The 13,250-nt window shown below is 41.2% G+C and overlaps 1 protein-coding gene across 1 annotated transcript in view; it reads right to left on the bottom strand.

The window, feature by feature from the left end:
• Window positions 1-1,501: 1,501 nt before the first annotated feature.
• GPBP1L1 (GC-rich promoter binding protein 1 like 1) overlaps window positions 1,502-13,250 on the bottom strand; it is a 32,098-nt gene continuing 20,349 nt past the window's right edge. Inside the window, exons 7-12 of the mRNA XM_040072638.2 lie at window positions 12,209-12,402; window positions 8,173-8,313; window positions 4,505-4,663; window positions 3,643-3,767; window positions 2,674-2,776; window positions 1,502-2,437 (exon numbers count right to left, since the gene is read on the bottom strand). Coding sequence (XP_039928572.1) covers window positions 2,291-2,437; window positions 2,674-2,776; window positions 3,643-3,767; window positions 4,505-4,663; window positions 8,173-8,313; window positions 12,209-12,402 — 869 coding nt within the window. The 3' untranslated portion in view covers window positions 1,502-2,290. The remainder of the gene's footprint in view (window positions 2,438-2,673; window positions 2,777-3,642; window positions 3,768-4,504; window positions 4,664-8,172; window positions 8,314-12,208; window positions 12,403-13,250) is intronic.

Genomic DNA, 13,250 nt, shown 5'->3' with positions numbered 1-13,250 from the left:
AGCTGAGGGGGAACCTCCACACAGAGGTGAAACAGCTCCTTCTGCCTTTTCCTGCCACAGGTGTCCAGGCCCTGCCCTTGTTCCCAAAAAACCTCCCTGCATTCCATCCTTGCACCCACCCCAGCTCTGCTTGCCAAGCCCCTACAAGCTTTCCCCCTCACCTCACTGCTGGTGGTACCTGTCATGGACTCATGATTTGCTCAGGAAAAAGCTGCCATTCGATGGATGGGGACTTGCCCACCAGGCTCACCCAGGGGCTGCCACTGCCACTTCCAAAGCTTCATCGACGTTTAAACCCTGAACAGCCCACAGGAGGGTCGGGGTAAAACATCTGGTATGAAGCACAAGGAGCTCCTGGGACCTTGCTGTCCCAGGGCAGGGCAGCCCCACTCCAGAGTGCTCAGCAATCCACTTTCCCTACTCCAAGAGGCTCTCAGCATGGATCTGAGGTGAATGGGTTTTTAAATTTACCCCGTTCCTTGAGATCAGTGCACACAGATCTGCATAACTTAGTTAAAATGGATGTAGGAAGTCTAACTTTTAAAAAATGGATAAGCTCTTCCAGACAAAAGCAGTGTTTGAGTATTCAGAAAGAACAAGATGGTTTGTATAAAATCATACAGGAACCCCAGCATTTCCTCAAGCACTCCCAGGCAGCCTCAGCCCCTGGACCCTGGTTTCCAGAGCAGAAAGATGAAGAAATGCCACACTGCCCCTCTCCTCAGGTTCACCACAGAGCCAGCAGGAGCTGGAGGCACAGGTAGCACAGTTACACCTGATACTGCTGAGCATGTGCCCTTGAATCCAGATACAAAGATGCAGGACTAAACATCATTTTCTTACACCTCTGTCCTCTCTGCCTGCCAAGAGCAGAATAAGAACACACAGGCACAACCTTGGGACAAACCCCCTCAGGTCAGCAAGACCAGGTTTTGTGACTTCATCCAACCCCCCTGCAAACAGTGCACAACCCCAGAGCACTTCACAATCCAAAACCTTTGTGCACAAGCTGAACTTACACCAGACACTAAAATAGCTTAGGCCACAACTGAGTTGTTTGTAAAATTCTTTTTAATCTAATAGAAATGTTTTCATGAATTTTTAAAAAAGATTTCAATGAAAACAGCTTTGGATTCAGACATTCCCTTGCCACGTTGTGAACATAAACAGCAGCATTGCACTAGGAACAAGTGACACCGACCGGTCGAGCTTCATCATTTTGTATGAAGCGGAAAAAAAAGCAAACTGCTTTAGTAGAAGATAATTTTGAATTATTTTCTTAAAAAAAAAATCCCCAAACATGGACTTTCATCTCAGCATTGTTCTCCCTCTCCCTTCTTAAAGGAAGAGTTCAGCTCCTGCAGTCTGAGCACTACAGCAATGTTTGCCAAGTGGAAAAATAGAGCGGGAGAAGAAACTGTTTATCCCCAGTGCTACTGAACCCCCAAAGTTGTAGGTCCCTTAGAGGAAAGCTCTCCTTACATAAGAAAGACAATTAGAATTGGCAAACTGATGCAAAATATTTATTCCAAGTTAGTTATTTTTGATGCAGTAGTTTTTCCCCCTCATACAGACTCAATGTGATAGTCACTTTTTAAAATCTGTAAATAATGTTATCAAAATAATCTTAATCTTTGAAATCTCACAAAAAATTTATATTTTACAATCCACCCTGAATATCAAGGCTGCAAGAAGAAGAACACAAACAATTCCTATATCCAAATATTTTACAGCTGTACCCAAAAAAAAAAAAAAAAAAGAAGAAAACCACAAACGCCTGGTTAAGTGATGAAGCTCCCCGAGCCGCCAAAAAAAATAAAATAAAATAAAATATTCATGTTATTAGCATTAATTTAACATAATTAGAACTTCAAAAGCCATTTTGTCATCGACAATGATTGTTTTAGCACACCGTTACCGCGCGCTGGGCAATGCGGCGGCACTGTTAGAAGCTTGTTGTTGCAGAGATCAGTCAGCCACTTGTGTCCTGCTCACACGACTGAACTTGTGCACTGCCCCACAAGGGATTTTTGTCAAAATTTGCTAGCTGCACAAACTTCTAGTAAGCATTAGGGCAAAACCAAAAGAAAAAGCTAAAGAAGCCAATTTCTCTCTTCTTTGGGATACAATTATTTCCCTTGTGCATGAAGTATCAACAACAAAAGAAAAAACTGAACAGACTGGAGACAGAATAAACTCTGTTTAGTTTATACAACCCCAAACACGTGTTGAACTATGAACTGAGTTTATTGGGTTGGTTTTATTTATTTTAATTTTATTGTGCCCAGTTTCAGGCATCGTCATCTGACGTTTCGCTGCTACTTGTTTCTGTGTCTGAGTCCTCAATCTTTGTCTTAAAAGTGCTTCCCCAGTGGAACAACAGGCTGGAGCCGCGGCCCTGAAGAAATCCATTCTTCCCAAATCCGTTTCTTCTTCGCTGTAGGAATGAAATTAAGTTTTAAAAGGAGCAAAAGTGTGGAGAGTAACTGTCACCAACCCTCTGTGGACACGAATACCACGATTAACCGTGTATACACACACGGATAATGCAGAATCATCCAGTCTACTACAGCCTCCCTTAAATGCCTGGTCCTTTTGAACATCCTTAAGAACAAGCCTTTGAGAAAGGAGAGGGAGAAGAGCAGTCACAAGTAGCAAGAGCTGTAAACATACCTGCTCTGATTTAATCTGGAACTCTTTGAGCTCATCCTCCGTGAGGGGAAGGTAGTTTTCATCATTTTCAGGATATTCCTGCCATCCCATTTCTTTCAATAACCTGATTGTGGAGAAAATAAAAGGGGCGTGGGAACTAAAGCAAGGAACAACGGCAAAGGAAGGAACACTTTGTCCATGAAAAACAAGGTTTTGTAGTAAATCACTTCAAATTCACCAGGGAATCTTGTCTATCACAGACCACTTCAACAGTCCTTTGTGTTTACCCACCATTTTTCAATGTCTTTTACAAATATTTAACCATCAGCAGCCCCGTACAATGGGTACATAACCAGCCTGGTGAAAGGCAGGGATTTGAAATTCTAACTCAAGGACACTGAAGGAGGACATGAGGCAACCAAACCAGTATCACAGCTCAGAATCTCCTGAACCTTACTATCTGCTTGCACCAGATGCTCACACTGCTTATTCACTGATGTGAGATACAGACTGAGATACCAGGTAAATATTTTCTTAACTCTCCTCCACTTGTACAGCATGTAAAGCAGCACTGGAGTACTCTAAGTGCAAACAAAGTGTGGTGTGTGTTTTAAAACCATTACATTTAGGACACCTGCTTGCAAATTAACCAGAATCACCCTTGGTTCGTGCTGACTCCCAGTGAGGGCAGATAAATACCTCTAGGCAGCATTAAGACATGGGGATGTGGCATTAAAGAAGCACTGGAATTTAATTACAAGACCTTGGTAAAACCTTGGCTCACCTGTCACTGGTGTCTTGTTTTACCTTCAGTCTGACCCCACCCAGTCCAGCACTAGTCACGAAGCCCACACACCTCCTTCTCTGTACACACACAGCTACTGCCACTTCCCAAAACCTGAGTTTTCTTCAAAATCATTTTCTTCTCCTGACACAGCCCAAGGATTCAACCTCCTTTACTCCAGACACTTTATTCTGCCATTTACTCACCTGTGTTCTGCTTCCAATGAATGGGAGAGGTTTTCCCCCTCCTCCGGCAAAGGGAGAGAAAGGCCATTCTGATGGCAGTTCTCTTCCCAGTTTTCCTTTGGTTCTGGTGTGCTGTTGCTCTCCATCTAAAGAAAAAGAAAACCATCAAAGTGTTCTTTGCACAGACTGTGCCAACAGCATAGTTTTGAGTTCAAGCTTCTGCCTTTGGAAGTCCAGCCAAGCCTTTCACCTTGAGCCAGTGTTTTTTACAGAAGTTGCAGCAATGTGTACCTGGCTGTGACAGGACAACACAGGACAAAGGACGTTTGGTGGCCTGTGCTGCTGTGCCAAGGGAGTGAATGCTGGCATTGCAAAACTATCACCAGCAGCTCAGAGTGACAGCAAGAAAACTGTGAGAATTAAATGCTCCTAAAGACTTTACATACACATTAAGGCACAGATCTATGCATTTGGGCATCTGGTTTGAGCCTCTGAGGCTTGAGCCACATTCCTTCACCTTTCACAAGCACAGAATTCTACTTTTCCGTGAATGCAGTTTGACAGGGAAGTTGGAAAGCAACTTAAGAAGTTGAAATATGACACTGCTCCTCTCCTCAGAGAATCCTTGCAAAGAATCTAGATTACCTTCAACATCTGTGACCTTCCCTTCCACCTCATTTATTCTTATCCACTTGCATTTCATTGTGCTACACATCTCCCTCCATCACTGCTGTGCACTATTTCCACTAGCACATGTGCCAGACCAGTGGGAGTCACTCCTCTCCTCTCCCAGAGCCTGAATTACATACACTGCTCAGGGCTTTTTCAGCCCAAACTCCTTCAATATTAATGGTCATATACACAGGAAGGACAGTGAACTTACATCATCCAGCTTGTCACATTCCCTGTTCTCTGTTATCTCCCCATTTCTATCATCCTTCAGCGCCTTCAGGAATTCGCTCTTTTTATCAGTGGTCCGGCGCATCAGCTTTGTCAGGCGCGAGGAGCAGATCTCGATGGGAGGGGTGGTGCTGGAAGGACTCTGCACAGGGAGGGAGAGCACAGAAATCAAACTGCGAATCCCAGGCCTCTCCAGTGGCTGTGCTTACACCTTTCAAACACTCATCAGTTCTTTGGGTGGCTCTTCACCCCACAAAAACCCCCAACCTAATGTCAAATTCCCATCAAAATACTAATGGGTGTCCTATGTTCACTTCTCCCATCTATTATTATCAACTCAATTTCTTTTCTTCCCCTAGGAATCAATTCACATGGCCATTGAATATGTTTATTTTTTCTTTTGTAATGTAACTCTTTCAAAGAAGCTGGTGCCTACAACGGAGTATTAGGGCAAAAAACTTCACGCAGGATTCCTGCCCTACAAAAACTAGCAAATTAACAAATCAGACTCAGCTCAAATTTGCGTTTTAAGTAATCCTGACAGACTCCACCCTGAAATTAAGCTATGGGGAGGTAATCTCCTTTCAGGGAGTGGTCACATCCTTAACTAACCACAACCGGGTGCGGGACAGGCAGCCACAGCCTTGGAATCCTTCCCTGGAGAGAAAGCTGCCAAGTGCTGGCTCTGTACACTCAGCCCAGATGGCTCAGTGTGGAGCTAGACACGGACAACCCTGGAGCCTGTGGGAAATCTGCTCACCTCAATGCATGAACACAAGGGAACCTCCTGTGCTCTTCCACAATGTTTAACTTTCCTAATAATCTGGAGGCCGTGAACCAGGCCCACTGGCTGTACCTGGCTGTGATCCTGCAATAGGAGCACTGCTAACCAAGGTGAGCTCTCAATTTTATCTGTTCCATGTTTTGACTGGGCACACAAAAGGAATCTAAGAATATGTTATGGGAAAGTTCCCAGTATCTTAACCTCCTGCTGGAGTTCACGTCTGGCTGCTCTAAAAGAATGAGGAATTTAATCATTATTATGGATAACTGACACTAGAATCTTGCATGCAAAACTAGTTTTTTTTCTTCATGTACATGCTTTGATTTTTTAAAAAATCAATATTAACCCAGTAAAATTTCCTGAAGTACTGTAGTGTTTTTCTCCCCACACACTTTTTTAAGTTGCGGGGGAAGGTTGCAAATTCAGGCTCTTCAAAACGAATCCCCTGTGCCAAAAATTTTTATCACACTCAGTGCTCTGAGCAAAGATCAAGGGAACTAGACCAAAAACAAGGCAGCAACTGCTGCTTATATTTCTAATGGCTGTTGCATGTGAAACACTAGTGTGAAATAATGCCTGTAAGGAAGTAAGTGCAGCCTGGAAGTAATTTCTCAGGCAGACCTTTCAGATTTTGCTTAATTTAATACAGAAAGGAACAAATCAGCAGTTGTAACAGACCTAATGACTGACTACAACTATCAGGATAAAAAGCCGACATAAGAGTGAAATTAAGCTCTCAACTTAACTATTAGTTTGACTGCAGTGACAGAAGGTAACAGTGAACAAAGGAGACTAAAATTAGATGTCTTCTGGTAATCTGAAATACTCAGCTTGAACTCTTTGCTAGTGGCTGTTTTGATCTCTAATAACTACTGAGGTACTAAAACTCAATTCCTACACATCAGGGGAAGAAGGCAGTTTTATCTAAAGTTTAGAAACAACAGATTTCTGAAAAGGAATTAATTTCACCTCAATTCTGGTTTTATGCATAACTTTCTGCAGAAGGGTTATGTTTTACAAAACAACCTTCTTTAGCACTAAAATAGTAAACTGGCATCTCTTCTAGGGTAGGCTTAGCCCTTTGACTGAAACATCAAGGCATCTGTCTTTTGCTATTGTCTTTTTTTTTTGGATGTTTGGGTTTTTATGAATAAGAACACTATGCATCACCTCAGATTTGTTCTGATGTCTGTCCATGTAACATGGACGGCTACTCTTACGGAAAAGTAATCCCAAAATAATTTTAAAAACTCAGGCTGTATTAATTCTCTTAGTCTGGCTTGTGGTGACAGGGCCGGTGCTAGCTGGCACCCTTTTAGTTTTCAACACACTGTGGTCTCTTATGAATAAAGGTGTTATTTTTATCACTTCTACAAGAAGTGCATTAGCCCCCTTTCAGAAACAAAAAGCCAGAGACTATGTGTAGTAGTCCTGGAGAACCAGGATTGCAGTACTGTCTGCTGGCCACAGACCTCTGTTTTCATACTGTAAATCTCCAACAGATTCAGAGAAAAATGTATTACAAGTGTCCAGTTTAGCTGGAAGGAATTATTAAGCCCTTTATGTTTAGCTCTCAGGTTGGCACCCAACATCTTCACTGACTGGAGTTTCGCAGAAGACCTTCCTGGGGGCAGGTGAAGGAAACTCTTGCATTACTCCTCATACTTTGTATGATACAAAGTGAATGCCTCTCTCCGATGTCTGCCGAGGTGAAAGCCTGTTTAAGTTTACATATTTACACTGTCCATACTGTGCTGTGCATTACACAAAAGAAAGGCTGTCAGCAGCACAAAGAACTTGGTCTAAGGAGAGAGAAAAGCAAGGTAAGGGAAAGGAACAGAGTATAAGATCAATTTGTCAAGGTAACAGGTGCCTGTTTATTAACCACTGCCTTTAATGACTGTTTGTACACCCAGCTGTGGCTAAGGCAGAAAAGTGCAAGCTGCTGCAAAGTAAAGTCTGCAAAGCAGAGAATCATAAAGATGATAAGGCCGTATTTTAGAAGTTATGTCTATAATGGAACAAGACAAGTGCACAAATAGAAAATTCCCCCAATTCTACAGTTAAAACAAGCTAACTTCAGATGCTCTGAATCACCATTTACAGAATCACAAAATCATTAAGGTTGGAAAAGACTTCCAAGATCATCAAGTTGAACCTGTAAAGAGCAGCTGAACTGGCCAGGAATTCATCACAGGCTGTTCTATTTCTGTTCTTTTTTTCTTGTGCCCTGTCACAGTTATTGCTGAAGTATCAAGAGATTTATATTTCAAGGTTTTCTCTATACTTCGGACCAAAACTACGGGCAAGTCAGTTTCCATCTCAGCAGATTACCTCCTTCCAATGCCAAAATTAAAAACATACTGTAGCTGGAAGGTCCTATGTACACGTTAAACTCCTTCAATCCCCTCAAAACTGAGTGCTTGTGCTGTTGTTCTAGAGAAAGGAAATTAGGCAGATCACCTTCCTTCCCCTTCGTTTCCTACACTGAAAAACATCATGGGAATCAATTTGCCTACCTATTCACATCAGTTCTTGGTATCTGCACTTCTGCACTCCCATAACACCAAGCTGACACATGTCTTGTTACACAACACCACTTAAAGCAATAGTACTTTTTTTTTTTTTACTGGAAGGAAATTCTAATACAGTTGAACAAACACCAATGGCTTTATAGCCAGATAAACCCCATTTTTACTTCTTTTAGTGTATCGTTGATGTGGCGGAATGTGCTAAGAATGTACAAGTGAGTCATCCCTCAAGGGTGCAAAGGTAGGTACCATATGCAGAGAGGGCATTATTATGTTTATGCTCTAGTAGATGATAGTGACAAAAGCTCCCACCCTATCCCTAAGCCCAACCCTTACCTCTTTGGGAGAGGTGAGGACTGAGCCACTTGCCAGTACCGCTGGTTTGGTTACAGACACTGGACTGGTAAAGGCAGAGTCACGGGTGGAGGACAGCGAGCCTGGTTTATGTTCACTTCTGTTGGCTTTCCATGGGCTTGGCTGCATTGAAGAGAACACAGAAGACAGGGCAGTAAATGATAAGGCCTGAGAAGGGCTTGCTTGCAAGTATTGAAATAAATAAGGAACATTATGTTGGCTGCTGTATGGATTTTCTTCTTCCCCCTCCAAGAACAGTCTCAATAGATTTATTTCAACACCCATCGTTTTTCCCCTGGTATCTTCTGTTTTCCCCAAATCACACACAATTCTGGTTCATGGGCACCACCCTTCAGTAAAACACCATTAAGAGCTCAAAGAAAAAATTCAGCATTGCCCTTCATTAATTGGAATCACCACTGTGTAATGCAATTCATCTTACAGCTACCCACAGATGGGAAAGAAAAAAAAAATCCCAATTAAAATGACATTTCTTAGGGGAACACTGCACGCCACAAAGAAAGGCTTCCAATCACTTGACAGGAAGTTTCCTTGTGTGAGAAGATGATCATCACGCAATAGTTTTGTGAGTGAGAATGGAAATTATTTATTTCCTAGGGCTCTGAAAGTGTCCATTATTGCACCAATTTAGCAACAATAACAAGAAAATGAAGCAAAAGCAGCCAGTTTATTACAGTGCAGGATCACTTGCTGTTTTGCCCTGGATACTCTCTGCAGCATCCCTTTAAATACACTGGCCATTTAGCTGAAGAGCAAAGACTCCTAGATAAGTTTTTGTTACTTGGAATGTTGTTCTTGAAGCTCTCTTATCAGTCAGGGACAAACACTGTGAAATGAGAGTCTTTACAAAAACAATCCTAAGAAGAAACTCGTACCAAGTAGCACTAGCAAGACACTGTCAGACCATGAAAACATACAGGTTCCTTTGACCCACTGGACTTCTGAAGCCAGCTTCAAGTCACTAGTAAAATAATTCGTGCACAAATGGGATTCAGTTAAATCTAAGATGCAACAGAACTTGCAATCTACCAGCAATGAGAACAGAGGCACTATTTCACTATGTTGTCACTGTCTACTGGGTTCCTCTATGAATTTTTAAAAAAATATATTGCATGGGGAGGCCCCTAGCTTTACTCTTCCACTCTAACTTGAAAATGAGCATCCCACACTATCAAATAGATTCTATGGCGTTCACAGCACACATTAAAAAATCCCCTTTCAAACCTCAGAAATATCCTGATGTGCACAATATCTATTGCTTGTACTAAAATTAGGGTGCAGTATGAGTCTGACAAGAAGTTTCTCTCCACAGCTCCAGGATTGCACTGTTCCATTTCCAGCTCTCAGCTGCCCAGTGCTGTTCTCCAGGCTTCCACAAAGGGGCAGCTTACAGCTCTGACAGATCCAAAGACAGACCCCTATTGCTTTCTCCGGGTGGCTGAGTGTGACCTTCGTGGATTGCTTGACTGTGAGCTATTAGCCATCTCGATTAGCCAGAAAGAACACGCTTGTTTCACTGCCACCAGCTCTCTTCCTTTCTGAACTACTTGGTACAACCTAACAAAACCATTTTTCATTCAGTTTCCCTGTGACAGCTTTCCAATACTGCTGACTTTGTGGAAAGGAATGTTTTGACTCCTCTACTTCTTTATGCACTGCAATTCCTGGACAATTTTCTAGAAGCCTCCGGGCTAATGCATCCTACTACAGCTGCTTTAAGGCTGTGACTTTAAAAAGGCACCAATGCACACAGCTTTTCTGGCTAAGGATATGCTGATACCCCACCTTTTGGTTTTGCTAATGGTCACCGTTCATTAACAAAGCACTGTTGATGACATCAGCAGATAATTCTTCCCACTGCAATCCCCATCACTAAAGAATATCACACTGCCCCAGTAACCACAGCACCACGTCAGCGCATAAACACTTAGAAATTAGCAGCTAAATCACTAAGTACATATTTAGAGCCTGCCTAATGTGACTGATCTCTTGAGCTACATATCAAAAATTAATACCTTTTTCATTAAACAAAGAACATTTCCTTTGTTATCAATACTGCAATATTTCAGGTATAAATACAGGTGTAATCCAGGCCTACTGGATTCAGTGAAGTAAAAACTTAATTAAAAGGAATTTAGGCAGGTACCACTACATATTGCCATAATCTCTGATTTAAATACAGATAAACAATCTGGAATGTAAATGAACTATGTAACACATAAGGCAAGCTAAAAAAAAAGCCCTACCACTATTTTGGATGGATGCTGAACCTTCAGATCATAGTCAGTTTTATTCCAACTGTGAGCACTGAATAATGTATTTTTTTTATTTGAAGAATCAAAACCTTCATAGTCTAATTTCAGAACATGGTTAGGAAAAGCTTCAAGAGCAGCTCTCCTTGACTGAATAAATGAAAAACCACTGTCCATGGGCTTCAGAAGCAGCTACAACAAATGCAAGTTACTGCACAGCAAGCCACAAGGAGCAACTTGCTGTGCAATTACTGTTACACTTGTTGCAGCTGCTTCTAACTTTGCTACATTAGCCGAACAGATTTTTATACCCAAATTCTACGTTGTCAACCAATGGGTGTATCATGACCAGCAGTAACAACACATTTTCCCGTAACTTTCACAAGTGCATTTTCATCTCTCAATCTCTACGTTGGTACACCATTAATTTTCACACCTTAGAAATGATCTTTGCATACATCAGCCAGTAACACAGACAAGCTGTATGCGTTGTGGTTCACGAAAATTCTGTTTACTTTGAAGCCAGAGACCATCTAACAGCCTGGTCAGAAACTGTATCTCTGGTGTTCTGTTTCAAAGAACAGAAACACAAAACATCCAGACTAAACACAGGTCAGACTATATCTACATACCTATCAATCAAGCTGTAAAAGCAAAAATAAAGTCACAGAAGGCTCACTACCCAATAGAAGTTGCATTTGGTTTACCTGTTCTAAACAAGAACACATACAGACTGAAAACTTTGTGTGGAATGAAAAACTCCTTATAAATAACCTTATGGGCCAATTTATGCTGTCTTACCAAGAAGTAGATCAGCTGTCAAATTAAGTGATTAAACAAGATTATTTGATAATTATTTTAACCACTACAATTTTTCCTGTAGCTGGCAGAACTTAACCTGAATTAACAAAAATTTACAAAAGGGAAAGAAGCTCTCAACTTGCTTTCTTACAAAAAGAAGCTTTGAGTCTCTTATTTTGCTTTTATCTTTGAAGTATGTAAGAATTATCTACTGTAATCAATAAGGAAGATTTTGTTGGGATATCACAGCATTAATAATTAATACATTTTAGAACTCGAAGTATTTTGATATCTCTTTAAAGAATAACCTAGCTAACTTTTTTTTTGGCTTTTTAAATACTTTCACTATCAATTCTTTGAAATTTCTAAGGCATTTACACGCCAGTTCTCCAGAAAAACAGGCAAGATTAAGCCTAGAACTAAGGAAAAAAATTACTTGTGTTTTTTTAGCACTACTGTATTTCCTTCAGCACAAGAACTATAGCACAAACCCCATGGCTTTTCCAGATTGTTTTTAAGGCTCAACTAAATTACACCTGAATTGCAGGATGTTACAATCTAATCTGATCTGAGCCTCAATTGTTCTGGACACATCAAAGTATTGTAACCCAATAAAGATTTTTCAAGGTAGTCACGTGAGCAGCTCAAGCACATAGCAGCACACATTCCACCTCTCCAGCAGCGCTCATTTTGTCTTACTAAGATAAGGATTTGTCTAACGCATGAGGACACACCCATTCCAAGAGACCGCAGTGTAGTCAGAGGTTAGTTCTCCCTATGGACAAACCCAAAAGGCATTTTAACAGAGGACAACAACTTTAGTAGTAAATAGACCTCTACTGTAGAAGCCATTGCCAAAACTGCTGGATTCCAACTCCTCCTACTTGTTGGGGGATTGATTCCTTTGATCTGCACTTCACTAACTTGGTTGGAACCCCCTGTACCTTGGAAGGAGGAGCTGCAGGTTTAGGAACCAGATTTTTGTAGACACTTGGGACAATGGTGGTGGCTTTGTTGCCGTTTGCCAGGTGAGAAACAGGTGATGTAAATGCAGCTGAGAAGGCGGCAGAAGGATCCTCTTTTGAAACCTTTTTGATGACCAGCATCTTGGTAGGTTGCTTGGCACTAGGGGGGTTTTCTGTAAAAACAAAACAAGAGATTCTGAAATACAGATGTTCAGTTTCAGGACAGCTTCAGTGCACGGCTCCAGTTCCTCCCTCTCCATCTTAGACACTGCACATCTGATTCTGAGACCATCAGCTCCTCTTTCATTTCAGCTCTGAGAGAAGATACTGGATGTGGATATCTAAATACAATCTTTTCTAATTTAAACACAACGGCTCCATTGATGCTGAAAGGAAAAACCTACAGTGACATCAGTTAACAGCCTTGCATCATTCTACAGAAATCAGAACAGGTACGAGCATTTTTTTGAGCTACCATGGATCAGCTTTGTTAGTTCACTAACACAGCAAAAATATTTACATAACTTATACCTCAAAAGACACACTGCTTTTACAAACAAGCACAGTTAATGTTTCTTAGGCCAAATAAGCACATTTCCAGGAGCACACCAATTTAAAAAATAGTAATAGTATAAACAGATAAAAGCCCCATAAATGTTGCCAATAGGCTTTGAGCAGAACAACAGCTACCTGACAAACATGCAAAAAGAGTACAACCCAACACTATTACAAGGAGTGTTTTTGAGTTTCTTTTGCATTTGTATAATTTACAGTATCTAACCCAACTAATCCAACTAGATATTAACAAACCTGTGTTTAACTTCTAGAACTTGTATCTTGTTTCACTTTTTTTAAAAGCAGAGAGTCACAGAGTACTTCAGGATCAAAAGTGAGGCTGCTCTGAGTTTAAAAAAATCAACTAAACTCAAACCACAGAACTATGACAGCTTTGCTGTATTTCCACTATAAAGATCCCCAGTCAGGAACCAATGTCTAGTTCACTCCAATCTGCTCTGCCCTT

The sequence above is a fragment of the Hirundo rustica genome, chromosome 9, assembly GCF_015227805.2.
Source record: "Hirundo rustica isolate bHirRus1 chromosome 9, bHirRus1.pri.v3, whole genome shotgun sequence".
NCBI classification, from domain to species: domain Eukaryota; kingdom Metazoa; phylum Chordata; class Aves; order Passeriformes; family Hirundinidae; genus Hirundo; species Hirundo rustica.
The sequence above is the reverse complement of the archived record's forward strand: the minus strand, read 5'-3'. Positions and strand labels throughout refer to the sequence as shown.